Raw genomic sequence first — 14556 nt, forward strand, 5'->3', positions numbered from 1 at the left:
TCCGGACCGGGTCGCAGCTGCCGCCGCTCTTCTCGGCCCGCTCCATCCCGCCGAGAGGAGTTGAGGCTGCGCGTCGGCCGCCGCCGCCGGAGCCGGGGCTGATGGATGCCGGGGAGTGCCGCATTGCTTAGCGCCCCCGCCGCCGGGTTTGCTGGTAGGAGCCCGCCGCTCTTCTCTCTCGCTTTGGGGTTTTGTAGAAAAGGTAGAGACATTTTAATTCTCCACTCCTCTTCTCTACCTCCTTACCCCCCTCCCCCCTCCCCGCCCCTAACCTCGCATTTGAAATATCTGTTCTGGGAAAGATCCCCCTCCTCCTTCACACACCCCCTCCTCCCCCGGGATAATTCCGTCGAAATAAAGGGCTAGAGGCAGGCAGAAGTTGCGGGTGGGGCTGGGGGGAGCCAACGCCACCAGAACCCTTCTGGTGCCTTCTGAGATCACGGCGTATCTAGGAAGGGAGGAGGCAAGGTGCGCTATCTGCAGAGTCTCCACCTAATTGGATCATAATCATTTTAAACAAAATCCCACAAATATCTTTTAAAAATAACCTCTTTCAATAAGCATAAGGAAAAATAAGCTCCTTTCCCCCTCCCCCCCCTTCTCTCTTTTTTCTTTCTGGCAAAGACGCTCTCTCCCCGCCCTGGAGCTCAGCGCTGAAGAGCCACCTTGTTATTAATCAGAATTCCCATCGTTATCCCTGGCAGGCGCAGCCTTCAGTAGGGGCCGCAGAAGCATCACGGAGCTGGGGCTGAGATGCGCGTGGGGGCTGTTTGTGGTACATCCTGGGAGAGAAGAGGACAGCCCCAAGATCAGTGGCCACCGTGCTGGGTGGGCTTCGGGGTGTTTTGTTAGGGCTGAGGAAGGACAAGGAGTGTGGGGCCCACCAGGGGTCCACGGCTCTTCACAGGAAAGGGAAGAGGGAACCCAAGTGAGGTGTTGTTTGTAGGGGGTGGGAAAAGAAGTTCCTACTCCCACAAAAAAGCTGCCGCGAAGCACGAGCAACAGGGTACTGGTCTGGACACCAAGACAAATAATTTCCTGTACAGAAGAGGAAGCAGGCAGCAGCAGCGAGGCCTGGAGGCCAGAGCGTGGTGGTGGCAAGGGCCAGGTCTGTTGTGGGACAGCCAGCAGGAAGAAGGGAAGGTTCGGGAACAAGCAGGACGATGACTCATTTACAAGCTGGTCTCTCTCCTGAGACCCTGGAGAAAGCTCGCCTGGAGCTGAACGAGAACCCAGACACCCTGCACCAGGACATCCAGGAGGTGAGGGATATGGTCATCACCAGGCCGGACATTGGCTTTCTGCGCACAGATGACGCCTTCATCTTACGCTTCTTGCGGGCCAGGAAGTTTCATCACTTCGAGGCCTTCCGCCTCCTGGCCCAGTACTTTGAGTACCGGCAGCAGAACCTGGACATGTTCAAAAGCTTCAAGGCCACTGACCCTGGAATCAAGCAAGCACTGAAAGATGGCTTCCCTGGGGGCCTGGCCAATCTGGACCACTATGGCAGGAAGATTCTAGTCCTTTTTGCAGCCAACTGGGATCAGAGCAGGTAAATCCTAAATTCAAACGTGTACTAGGGATTCTTTTACTCTCCCATTTTCCAGATTTTACCCTGAATAGTGTCATAGTTTTACAGCTTTAGTGTTTTTGTTTATTTCGCTCAGGGGGAGGGGAAGAGAGACTGGAACTACAACATGAGGTTTTGGTGGGCATCCTTGCAGTGGAAGAAAGGCTTTTATTTTTACCTTTGAAACTCTTGCTTCATGAGCACTTAGTTGCTACTGCAGCTCTAAGTGCTTTCCAGAACCATGTTATGGTGCTGCAATGTGAATCATTCACCTTCTAAATACAGCTACTAAATTTTTCACCTCTTGAATAAGTTTACTGCTTCATGGAAAAATGAGTCTGAGAGTGGAGACCGCTTTTCCTCCTTGCTCCTAAAGAAATTCTTAAACTAGATTTATCATCATCATCATCATCACGGTCATCACCACCACCATCATCATCATCATCACCATCACCATCATCTCTCTTCTTAGTACTAAAGTTTTATTTTTAAAGAATAGCCTGGTGTTCAACCAAGACCAAGTAGTTTTGTGGCTTGGGAACTTTTCTGCTTGGTGATGTGTAGATGAAGGAATAATACGATGCATGTCACTTCAATGAAAAGGAAGAGTTGTACCCTCTGTCGCTGAGCATGCCTGCTGACACTGAAAATAAAGGCTGACTGGTATGTGTGTTCTACACCTGCCACTAATCTAAAGAATGTGTTTCCTGTCTAATGTGATTTCTCATCTTTTGTAAGGGAGTAGAAAATATTCAGGTATGTCAGTTCGCAGACTTTTTGAGTTCTATTGCTTTTTAATGGAAGGGAAATAAAATTCTTATTTCATCTACATTGTAATAGAAAGAGGCAGAGAGGGACTCTTCTACGCTCAGTCAAAATTATTTTCTCAGATGGAAAGATATAAAAAAATTATGAAAGGCTCTTGTGTAAGGTAGTTTCAATTAAGTTCAAAGCTAAATATATTTCATGGGACTTAAAAATGTTACCAGAACTATGAATCATAAGAAGCTGGTTGTTATAACATTGGTGTATTTTTAGTTCTGTGAATGGTGACTTTTGATGCATCTAGTTAGTTGAAAACATCTCTGGAACAATTGTAAAAGACTTTTACAATTACCGAGAAAGTTTATTGATCTTCCAGCTTTCTACGTAGGCTTCTCAGGGTATTGGAACCTTAGAATGTGAGCTAATCTTTTTAACAGGGTCTTACTTTTTTTATTTTTAAAAATATTTTTATTTATTTTTGAGAGAGAGAGCAAGGGAGGGACAGAGAGAGAGGGACACAGAGGCTTCGAAGTGGGCTCTGGGCTGATAGCAGAGAGACAGATACAAGGCTCGAACTCACAAATCATGAGATCGTGACCTGAGCTGAAGTCAGATGCCTAACTGAGTGAGCCACCCTTAACCAAGTGAAGCACCCAGATGCCCCTAACAGGTTTTTTACTCTTTGTATAGTCACCTATTCCCGGGAATTCTAAGTTGAGAACTAGTCTGATTTCTTTTAGATAAATATATAGACAAATTACTACCTGAAGAATCATAAAGCTAAGAAACTTATAGAGTTAGCTGTTGAGGGGGAATAGAGTTCTGTTTCTTATTTTGGTTATTTATAAAGATCTCACTCTACTTTTTATCAGGTAGCAAAGTTTAAAGGACCATGAAATGTCACTCTTTGACCACAATTTCTCTTTAAGAAGTTTTTGTTTCCCATCTGAGATGGACATTATAGGGATATGCAAACCAATTATTGTGTATGTGAAAACTGAAAAAAAAAAAAAAAACCCTATTCAAGAAAGAACCTATTTCACAGTGGCATTTTGTTTATTGTGAGCTACAATAAAATGGGAGCTGAGGAAATTTTATATTTAAATATATCTCAAAGTCTGTTAAAGATGTCATTAGAGACGCAGATTGCATTTAGTGAAACATGCATATACACCAGACCTTTATTCATTTATTTTTATAAGTGAACTAATATTCACATGACTTACAAATCTAATTAAGATGAAAGTCACTTATAGATCTCCTGTATATGAGAAGTTGAATATTCCAGATTTAAAGAATATGTTTTCATTTTCTTTCTTTCATAGAAAAGATAGGTTACTAGTAATCAGAATCTATCTCCTTGGAAATCTACAACGGAAGATGATTTATTAATTACTATATAAAATTATTTTTATCAAATCTATACAAAATCTTAAACATTAAAATCATATATATATGAAATTAAAAATGAGAAGCTATTTCCTATAAAAAATACTCTATCAGGACCCATAGACTAAAGTTTGTGAATTCTGTTTCTATGGTTGGAAATGAACAGATATAATCAAGAAGTTATAATATGTCAAGAACAGAAGGTATACAAGTTATTTAGAGCTTGTTTAAAATTCCTCCTATATTCTTAAAAAAATCATTCCCTCCTTCTTCCTACCTGCCCCCTATCTCAGATCTACATATATCCAATAACAAGGACTAGTGGATAATCAGTTCTATCCTCTTGACATTCTCTGTAAACTTTTATCACCGAGATATGTGTCTAAGAACTGCCCTGAAGACCGTCGGACAGTTTCTGGAAGCACCTTTCTTGGCAGTATCAGGGTCTCACCAGCCCTTTTCCTATCTTTGGTCTGAATCCTTTTCCTTCCCACACTCTGCAGCCTCATTTTTTTCTCTGACTTGGCTTCTACAGAAGTCTGTGTCACCTTCCCTCGACGTTTACCTTACTGCTGTTCTGTTAGGTGGATAGGCCACCTGCCAAATTCTCTTGGTTCCCATGCCTTCCCTGTTCTGTGAGTCGGATCCTGCTCTCATCCTCTGCCACAGCAAACAACCTGGGTCTCTTGTGAAGACTGCACATCTGATCATAATTCTGACCACCTTCCTTGTGTTGTTCAGTGAATTGCCTGGCTTTCAACAACTTTTTTAAAAGTAGCATTGTTTTAAAGAAAATAAAATAGCATTGTTTTAAAGAAACAATAAGTGGGAATGTCCAGGATTACACAGGGAAATTCCAGAAATGAAGTAGAAGGTATCCCCTTTATTTGGAAAACAGGTTATTTCCAACCTCCCAAAGGGAAAAGCAAGATTTTTTTAAACAAATTTTGAAAAATTTTGTAAAGATCTTTGAAAAACTCATCTGTATAACAAAAAAGATGAAGTCTTATGTTATTATTATATTTATAATAGCAGGTGGACTAGACTTAATGCAAATCGATATTTGTTGTTGAAGTGAGTTATGCATTAAAAAGAAAGAATTCTAAGTAGGAAGTATCTGATATATACTTTCTCCTATGTTAAATTTGTAGGACAGTTTTCTGTGCTCTTCGGGAGACTAGCAACAGTAAACGTGAGTGAGCTGGTGACTATAAATAAAATAGTGTCTCTTTCCACAGCAACGTAGTGCAGGTCAGTTTCATGTTATTGCAAAGAATTAGACCATTTTTAAAGCTTTTATAAGAGACATGAAATCTTCAGGAAGACTAAGGTAAAATAATAGTGTTTACAGCATTACAACCTACTAATATATATAAAAAATAATTAAAATACTGAAATGTCAAAATTACTTTCAATGTGGTTTGTGGTTTTTCTCAAAAGGATAGAACGGGCTCAGATGATTTATTACACTTACTGGGTAGGCTTTACCTTGGTAAAGATTCATAGAATTTTACCTCATTTCTTTCAGTTTGTCTAACATAATTTCTAAAAACAAAAGTAAATTCCACAAAATTAAAAACAACTGAACTGTTACACCACATCTCTAGGATGCAGTAGTCTTCCACACATCACGGGCTGTATTTCTTTCCTGAATGATAGTGCCCTGCTTAGGACTCAGCAGATACTTTCAAACTGTCTATTTGATTGCACCATCAGAGCGTGGGGATAATGTAACATGAAGCTAGAAGGGATCATCCTACTTTAAGAAAAGGAAGTTTGGAATGAAAGTAGATCACAGTTTAGACCCTAGAGCAGAGGAACAGGTATCTGAGACGTTGAAATTCACTGGGCCATAGTTCTTGCAAATATTCATGAGTAAATTATGTCACCTGAAACATACTGATGACATGCATTTGATAGTTGGCCTGTAGGTTGTCAGTTAGCATGCAAGTAGTATTTTACCTCATTAGAATTAAAAGTAGTTCTCTATACTTTTGTATAACGAACAAGCATTTATCTGGAATCTGGTTAATAACCATTAGAAAACAATTAAATACAGCTAAGCTAAAATGATTCCTAATATAGTGGCAATTCAGAAGCACTGACCATCTTGCACTATGTTTGGCTTGTCATGATAAACATTGGTTATCATTTACAGTATTGAAGCTCTGGAAGGGCTAGAAGACCAGCAGATCAAACATCATGCAATGATTCTCTCACTTATCCTGCAATTTGCCTAAAAAACATTTCATTTCCAGTTTGTTCTTATTGTGTGGCATTTTCACAAAAAAGAAAATATAATGTTGGCAAGTTCATATTGAATTACGATTCTGCTCCCATTTATTAAAATAATGTGGTCAGTCTCCAAATTGAAAGAAGATTAGGTTGACAATAGGTTAAAATTTTAAGATAGCCATAGATTATAAAGATTGTTTTAATCCCACCCTGAAGTTTTAGTCTTCTCTAGAAGTGTACTATAAAATAAAATAAAACAAAATGAAGTAAAAATTACTAGGAATAGTCAAGCGCAGTTAACTAGATAATTAGGGAGAAACACTCATACTCGGTAATCTTAAAAGCAAAAAACCAAACAAAAGAAAATAGGCTTAATCTTGAAGCCTGGTTTTTGAAGACTCAGTTTATTAAAGTTTATATTTATTTATGCTTCAACTTTGTTTTACAGTGTTATGTATTGTGTCAAGGCCGGGAATCCTGACCTTTCAAACCCTGGAGAAATCATTGTGTTATATTATGGGTGGATTTAGGGGTTCAGTCAAAACTGGAAAGACATGTGTGGATTCCATGACATTTCTGTACTAGCAGAAAATCTGTACTGCTTCCTTATAAGGAGGCTGTCTTAACAAAGATTCTGGAAACTGCAGCTTATTCCAGACTATGCCCTTGGTTCATACTATGGAAAGTGGGAAAGAGAAAAAATTGTCCTGAGAAATGTTGGGGGAATATTGGAACTAATCTCTGGAAAAAAATAGGACGGCCTCTAGAAACTGGGGCAATTATACAGTAATTAGTGAAATAATCTTGAAATAACAGCAAAGACCAAGAGTGCCAACCTTCAAGTAGGATGTTTATTGGGTCTGGCTTGAACCAGGCTATTTTCATATTTTAGATATCCAACTTTAAACAAAGTTGAAGAGAAGCAAAGGATTTGAGGTTTCCTACACTGCTCTGACAGGATGCCTCTAAAGTACTGTTTATGGATATTTTAAAACATAAGCCAATAGTTAGTAAATTACTGTTATCCTTAGTCAATGAATACATCTCTTTCATTCTTGGAAACGCTGAGCTCTTTTACATGACTGAGGGCAAGTACATATATTTTACTAACATAATCAACAGCACTACTGAAATGAAGGAAAGGATGTCCCTGTATGTCAGGTCCTTGTAACATCAAAAAACTGAGCAAACAGTACTCCATTCAAATCATTAAAAATGAAAAGTGACTCAGGCAGCTGAGCCACTGACCGGCTCAGGTCCTGATCTCACGATTCGTGAGTTTGAGCCCCACATCAAGCTTCAGATCCTCTGTCACTTTCTCCCTCTGCCCCTCCCCTGCTCACACTCTACCTTTCCCTCTCTCTCTCAAAAATAGACATTTTAAATAAATAAATAAATAATGAAGTACACCTGAGTTGAGCATTTGTTACATACAGAGAAATTTAGTAGGTAATAGGGGCAAATAAAGACATGTGACACATTCTTTGTACCATCAAGGGACATATGACCTCTGGGAGGAAAAATCATGAAACATGAAATAACTACTAGAGAGGCTGTCAGTGATTAATGAGGGCACTACTTGCTTGTGCTTGAAGTTCAGGGCAAAGGGGCAGCCGTGGACTACTCAGTGTTGTGCAGAGAGAATGTTGCCTTCTCTATTAACTGAAGTCAACCTTTCATTGTTTCATTTTAATGCTTTAGTTAATTACTTCATTTATTCATTGATTTAAAACACTTTTATAGCATGTGTGATGTCCCAGGCACTTTTCTAAGTCCTTTACAAACATTAACATAGTAAATCTTTATCACAATCCTACAAGGCCGGTAGGATTATTAATATCCACATTTTATTATATTATTATATTTATTAATAATTATTATCATATTATTAATATCCACATTTTGCAGATGCGGAAACTGAGGCACTGGGCAGTTAAGTATTTCACCCATGATCGGACAACTAGTAGGTGAATTGGTCAAACTGTTTTTGTGTGTGTAGAGACAGCTATCGACGTAAGTCTAGGGAAAAACATAACTCTCGGGGAATAATTCCATCTGTCATTTACAGAAATCTTGATTGAACACCAGAATAGACAATTAGAAAGTTAAGTTGCTAGAATAAATATTCTGAACACAAAGACTTAGCAGACATTTGCTTACAGTATTCTACCCTGAAGAGTTGCCTTTTTGATGTTTGCATTTTTTCCAGCACAATTCTATTTTGTTTTGCTTTACTTTATTATGGTGGCAGTAGGTGCACATCTTTTAAACTTTTTCCCCCCAAAGAAAGACATTATTCCTGTAGATGTTTCATTTTCAGTGATTCACTTGTTCTCACTCACCTACATTCCCACAGCAGTAAAACTAAAGCAAGGCTCAGACAGCTAATCTTCTGTGTTCTGTGACACAAGCCAGACAGATGAATATTTCAGAGTTCATATTTTCTCTAGGGTTTGTCGACATCTCCTCTTCCTATTCAGACTCTTATGAATGTATTCTTGCCTTTCTTTCACCAAAGCCCACTGCTGGGGCCAGGCTGGAGCATGCCCTGGAGCCTGGCATGGTGCCATGTTGGTATTCACTTCCTCATCTGTCTTCTGACATACACACTGCCAAGACCTGAAAAAGCAGAACAGTTATTCATTAGACTGTGTTCTAGGTATGGGGTGCCATGGGGAGTGGAGAGAACTGAGGTGTCAGAAAGACCTGGCCTCTCATCTAGGCTCCCTGCTTTACTCACAAGGTGATTGTGGGCAAACTGTTCAAATTCCCTAAGACCCTGTGTCCTCATCTCCAAAATAACAGGAACAAAGCCCGCATAGAGACTTTGGGCTTATTTTGAGATTAAGATAATGCATTTGAAATTGCCTTGGAAATCTTAATGATTACGCAGATAGAGGTATTATTATTCCTGCCACTGAGTAATATAAAACACCTAGATAGGTTCATCCGCTGTAGGACTGATGACACCCAGAGGGGTTAATATAGGCAATTCTTCGCCTCTGTCTTTCCCCTTAGCACCTTTCTAATAGGAAGTGCTTCAGACATTAGAAACATGGCTTAATGAAAAATGAGGGAAGTGGGCAGCTTTAATGAAGAATTTAATAATGGCTGATTGATTTAGCGACAAAGGGAAATTGCTTTCTGTTATGCTGTTCAATGTGATGCCAAGATGCCAGTTTTTCCTTGTCAGGCCGTAAGAAAAGGTTGGGAAGTAGGAAGGTAATGACCTGTTTGTGATTTAGTTTGCATTTTGTGCTGATTGTAAGTTGTAGAGGATGCCCCAGGAGAGCACAGGGCAGTCAGCCCCCAAATCCTTACATGGCCTGAGGCAGGAGAACATGCTTTCTTGCTCTTGATTGTACAGGTAGTAAATAGGAGATACAGGTGTCAGTCTTCTCCATGCAGTTTTTACATATTAGAGCAGCTCTGCTGTCTTTCAAAAGCAATTCTACATAGCCTGGCGTCCCAGCTGTAAAATCCCTTCCTGCTGTTATTATTTCTTCTTACTACATGCTTTGCATCATCCTCTCCAAGTTGATTTCAGATTCAGGCTTTACTTAATGCTGTTTTAGAAAGCACAGTCCAGAGTCACGAGCTGCATTAATGTGCTAGTTTGTTATTTATGGCTTTCTTCCAACATACGAGAGAAGAAGAGCAATGGTGGAGCTCCTACCTTTGGGATGTAAACCTCATACGTGAACATACTGTAGTGACCTCGGATTTGTAGAGTACTACAGTTAAACATAATCTCAAAGAGAAGGATGAAGGTAGGATTCCTGAAGATATAAAATCCTCCATTTCTTTAGAAGATATTTTACAGACTTTGGCAAGAACTCATGTAATAAGGTTCTGCTTATGAATAGCCTGCTGAGCTGCTAATGGTAGTAATGTGACATGTTTGACAACAGAGGACTGGAGTGTTAAGAGTGGTTTTGACCTGCCCTTTGAATACAGTTAGCTAAGATGTTTTAATGTTTCTTTTCTTTGACTAAGACATATAATGATTTAGATAAATAAATTTTGATTCTCTTTTGGAAGCATGATATTAAATTTAAAAACTTGGTGAAATTTACTTCGAAAACTTTGCAAACATGCCATTTCTTCATTGCTGATAATAGGAATTGCCTTGTTTTATTTCCTTTGGAATACCAATATGTGTATGAACTTTTCTCTTGATTTGACCTCAGTTTTGGAAAATCAAACTCAAAGTGTGTTATTTGATATAATGCCTCTTCAATTTTGCCTGTAGTGGTGCCTTACTGGTTTATTCTTACTGTAAATAATACATCATCCTTCCCAAGCTGATTTCAGATTCAAGTGTTACTTAATGCTATTTTGGTACTAATGCTATTTGGTATTCTTATAGGTAACATAAGAATGATCATAACGGGGATAGATTCTAAATTGGGCTTTTCTAATTAAAAATATTTTACCATATTATTATGAATTTTAGGAAGTAAAATGAATATATATTTTAAACGGGGCTCTAATTCTAAACCAGAAATATAATCTTCTTCTTCCATCTTTCCAGTCTTTGTAGTTTATAGACTTTTTGTCATAACACTGAGTTAGGCCATTATGTTTATAAAGGAGATAGGCCATGGCATGAAAAATGAAGGTATTCAGCCATACATATTTCATAGATTTAAAGACAAATAGGTAACAGAGCTCTGTAGAAAGTTTTATTATCTTGTGTATTCAGGAATACATAAGATGCCATATCCTTAGGCTTATAAAAAGCCTGTGTACTTTCCAAAGATTTAAAAATAATTTTTTGATCCTTGTCTTTTACAAGAATAGTAAGCTATCTAAAGATCATCAATAATTTTTAAGTACAAACAGCCTTCAGTTCTGATTATATCCTGCCCAGTACACTATGTTTATGGTTACCATTACAATAAAAAGCACGCTCTGTTGTATTCCAACCAACATTTACTGAGGACTATCTGTACACCTAGCACGTGGAAGTGCTTTCACTTGAATCATGTCTTTGACTTTCCTCCCTTCCCCCTTCTCCCTACCCGACCCGTGCCTGTGAGATATAGTAAGATAATAATAGGTACTTCCATTTTTTTAATATTAGCGAACTAAGCCTCAGGATTATAGATCAATGACATGTCCTGGACCACACAGCTAATGAGGGACAGGGAAGGGATTCCATCTTGAAGTCTTCTGACAGCCTGCTTGATTAATGCTGGGATCCCAAAGGGATTCCATTCCAAACTAGTGATTTTATAGATGAGGAAATGAGGCCCAAAGCAAGTGAAAAATTGCCTGAAGTTCTTTCTGAACTACTATGCTTTCCCCATTCATCTCCAAATGTTTTTAGAAGTAAAAATAGAACTACTCCCTCATATGTACTCACTATCTCATACTATCTTCCTGGTGAGCCCATTACTTCCACTCACCTAATCCAGCAACCCTTCCCATCTCACTTGTTTCCTGAGGCCAAGATTTCTTTCTCTAGCTTTTCCTAGACATCTCCACCTGAATATATGAGGGGAAAAAACTTAAAATGCAGGCTGCTCAAAAATTGAAATTGTTAACATTTTCATAAATTTAGTGATTCTTCTTAAAATGCTGGGATTCCCTTCTTGAATAATTATCTCATTTTCTTTTCAGTTATGATTACATTACCTTTTCACTTACTTGAACTTAGGATCTGTATGTTTTTCACTCTGGAATTTTCCACCCTTGAGCTTTCTCCTGAGTTTAGGATCTACTTTTTCAGATATTTACTTGATCTATCTTTCAGGGTATAATACATAGTTCTCAGCTACAAAAGGTTTTATTCCAAACTCCACATTTCCAACTCTCCCCAACTGTATCCTCTTCTTGCATTATTGATTTTGATTAAAGATTTTACCATTTACTCAGGCTCTGAGGCTAGAAAATCTTTGTGTGTGTCATCAATTACTCTTGTTTTAATCTGAGTCTCAGCATCTAATCAAGCATCCATTTTTAACAAGTTCACCTCTAACATACTTCTCAAATTTTGCTTGTTCTTCTCTTCTTTCTGCTGCTTTCACTGAGGCTGTGTCTTACTCCACATTTAGTGTTCTGGTACTCTAGTCTACTCCCATTTTACAGCAACATAAAGAGCACTTATTGGGTTCCTACAATGTGCCAGGCACTGTGCTAAATGCAAGGTTGAAAAAGATCAAGATTCAATCACCTTCTTTCTTTTCTTGCATCTTCATGATATAAACTCAATACAAGTAGTTAAAATCTGCTGACATTTTTAGCCATAGCTCTTTAACCCTAGTGTTCTTGTTTATTGGTGAAATTCCTTCAAATCTCATTTAAAAATTTTTGAAATATGAAGGTATGAAGTGTTAGAATTACTGAGAGTGTTCTTGAGCTGCTTAAAAAAGTACCATGCCTAGTTTTCAGGATAGTCGAAATGAGATTGTAAAAATCATAGGAAGACCTGGAGGTAAATGGTTGTAAAATATGAAACCAAGTATATTTTCAAAAACATTTTAGTTTGTTTTGGTAGAATGCATGTTAAATTCTAATATATCTCCTGAGTGCAAAAAATAAATTTCCTCTTAGGAGAAGATTTTTAAATAAAATGAACTTAAGACTCCTGAGGTATCTTAAAGGAAATTTACAGTGTGCTGAACACTTTCTATAGTTTTGGTGAAAGTGATTGTCAGGTTAAATGCAGTAATTTCTGTTGCCCATAGGTATACACTGGTGGATATTTTGCGTGCCATCTTACTTTCCTTAGAAGCCATGATTGAAGATCCTGAGCTTCAGGTGAATGGATTTGTTTTGATCATAGACTGGAGTAACTTCACCTTCAAACAAGCCTCCAAACTTACACCAAGCATGCTGCGACTGGCTATTGAAGGCCTTCAGGTAAAGATTTATAAATTACCATTTCTCAGGCTTTCAAGTTTGATTTCTCTTATCTGATGTGTTAGAATGACAAAATGCCTTACTTAAAGAATAATAAATACATGTTTTTAAAATAGTTTTTAAGCACAAACACTAAAACCATAACTGGACAAAGGATTATAGAGGTAAAGTTGAAAGATGTGAGTGTTTTCATAGATGGAGTTTGTAATATGGAGCACAAACCTTACTGTGTCTACATATAAATGTAGGTGCTGACCTGAGATTTTTATATTGAGAAGTAGAACAAAGAGCACATGTTAAGATTTTAATTATTAGCTATTTAGCTTGCTTGATTTGTTTTTTTCTGTGTGTATTAATTAGGTAAATATTGCTTTATTACTCCGTTTAACCTGGTGAATTGGGAATATGATTCTTAATATCTTCATGTTGACCAAAAAACTGTTAGGAAGGCAATCAGTCAATACGTATTTTGGTATCTAAGATTTGGAATCGCTGTTTTGAATTCCTTTTCTAGACTTAATTGGGGTTTTTCTTGTTGCTCTTGTTGTTGTTGTTGTTGCTGTTGTTGTCGTTTTTGGTGGAAAGGCTGTCACATAGAATTTATAGGAATGGTGCTTCTTCCAGGGAATGACACTTACCTAGTTAGGAATTATAAAATGGAAAATCAATTATTAATTCATGCCCTGTCAGAAACCTACTATTGAGAATTTCTTTTTAACCTTTAGGATGTCCTGCTTCTGCTCTCGGTAGTTTGCATTATGGCACTTTGTATACAATAGTTATGAGATAAATTTTAAATTCTTAAAAAGCATTTGCAAAGTAACTCTTCAGTGATATTATTTACTGTTTACTTTCTGTGTATTCAACATGCATTTTAGAAGTTTTTAAGTCAACAGTAAATTTTTGTAACTTTTACCACTGAAAATGCTTGCTTTAAAATAACTAATTATATCTTTATCATTCATTAGGCTGCAAGGTTAGACTTTATTTTTTTATGTTGAATAACCAAAGTCACGCAGACCTCTGCTCCACAGTAATCTCTGACTGTGTCTGTAGGCACCTAAACTGACAGCTGACCACTCACTAAAAATGGTCCTCTTCTCCAGGCAGCAGGACACCTTTACCAAATCAAATTCACAGTTTGGATGTTGCCTCTGAAGTGAATAAGACACACTAATCCTCTTTCTCTATATAGGTTTTTTCTGATGCAGGTTTCCTGACTTGCTCTTGGTGGGTCAGCCTTTCTCCAGTCTTAGCTTCCACAACACATTTTAAAAAACTCCATAGAGACAGTTAATTGATGTTGGGAGAGGACATAGGATAAGCATGTTTGAAAATGTGTATATCATGTAGAATCAGTCCTAATTCTGCCCTATTATCAGCAGTGTGTAAAGTGTCCTTCACTTTCTAGGGCGCCTGGTTGACCCAGTCGGATAGGCATCCGACTCTCGATCTCAGCTCAGGTCATGATCTCTCGGTTAGTGAGCTGAAGGCCCACGTTGGGCTCTGCACTGACCTCGAGGAGCCTGCCTGGGATTCTCTCTCTCCCTCTCTCTACCCCTCCCCCACTTGCTCTCTCTCAAAAATAAACATTAAAAAATAAATAAATAAAGTGTCCTTCACTTTGTAAAGAAAATTGGTTTCCACAACCATGTTACTTAACACATAATGGTAATCTAGCCTTTTATAATATTTTTAACCTGCCGTCTTCTTTTTTTTCACTTTAAAAA

At 38.2% G+C, this 14556-nt stretch overlaps 1 protein-coding gene across 1 annotated transcript in view; it reads left to right on the top strand.

Moving 5' to 3' along the window:
- The first annotated feature begins 671 nt into the window (after positions 1-671).
- Positions 672-14556, top strand: part of CLVS2 (clavesin 2) — a 73040-nt gene continuing 59155 nt past the window's right edge. Inside the window, exons 1-2 of the mRNA XM_039251520.1 lie at positions 672-1552; positions 12652-12826. Of these exons, the coding sequence (XP_039107451.1) occupies positions 1164-1552; positions 12652-12826 (564 nt within the window). The 5' untranslated portion in view covers positions 672-1163. The remainder of the gene's footprint in view (positions 1553-12651; positions 12827-14556) is intronic.

Source organism: Hyaena hyaena, unplaced genomic scaffold (assembly GCF_003009895.1).
Source record: "Hyaena hyaena isolate Hyena2069 unplaced genomic scaffold, ASM300989v1 scaffold_393, whole genome shotgun sequence".
NCBI classification, from domain to species: Eukaryota; Metazoa; Chordata; class Mammalia; order Carnivora; family Hyaenidae; genus Hyaena; species Hyaena hyaena.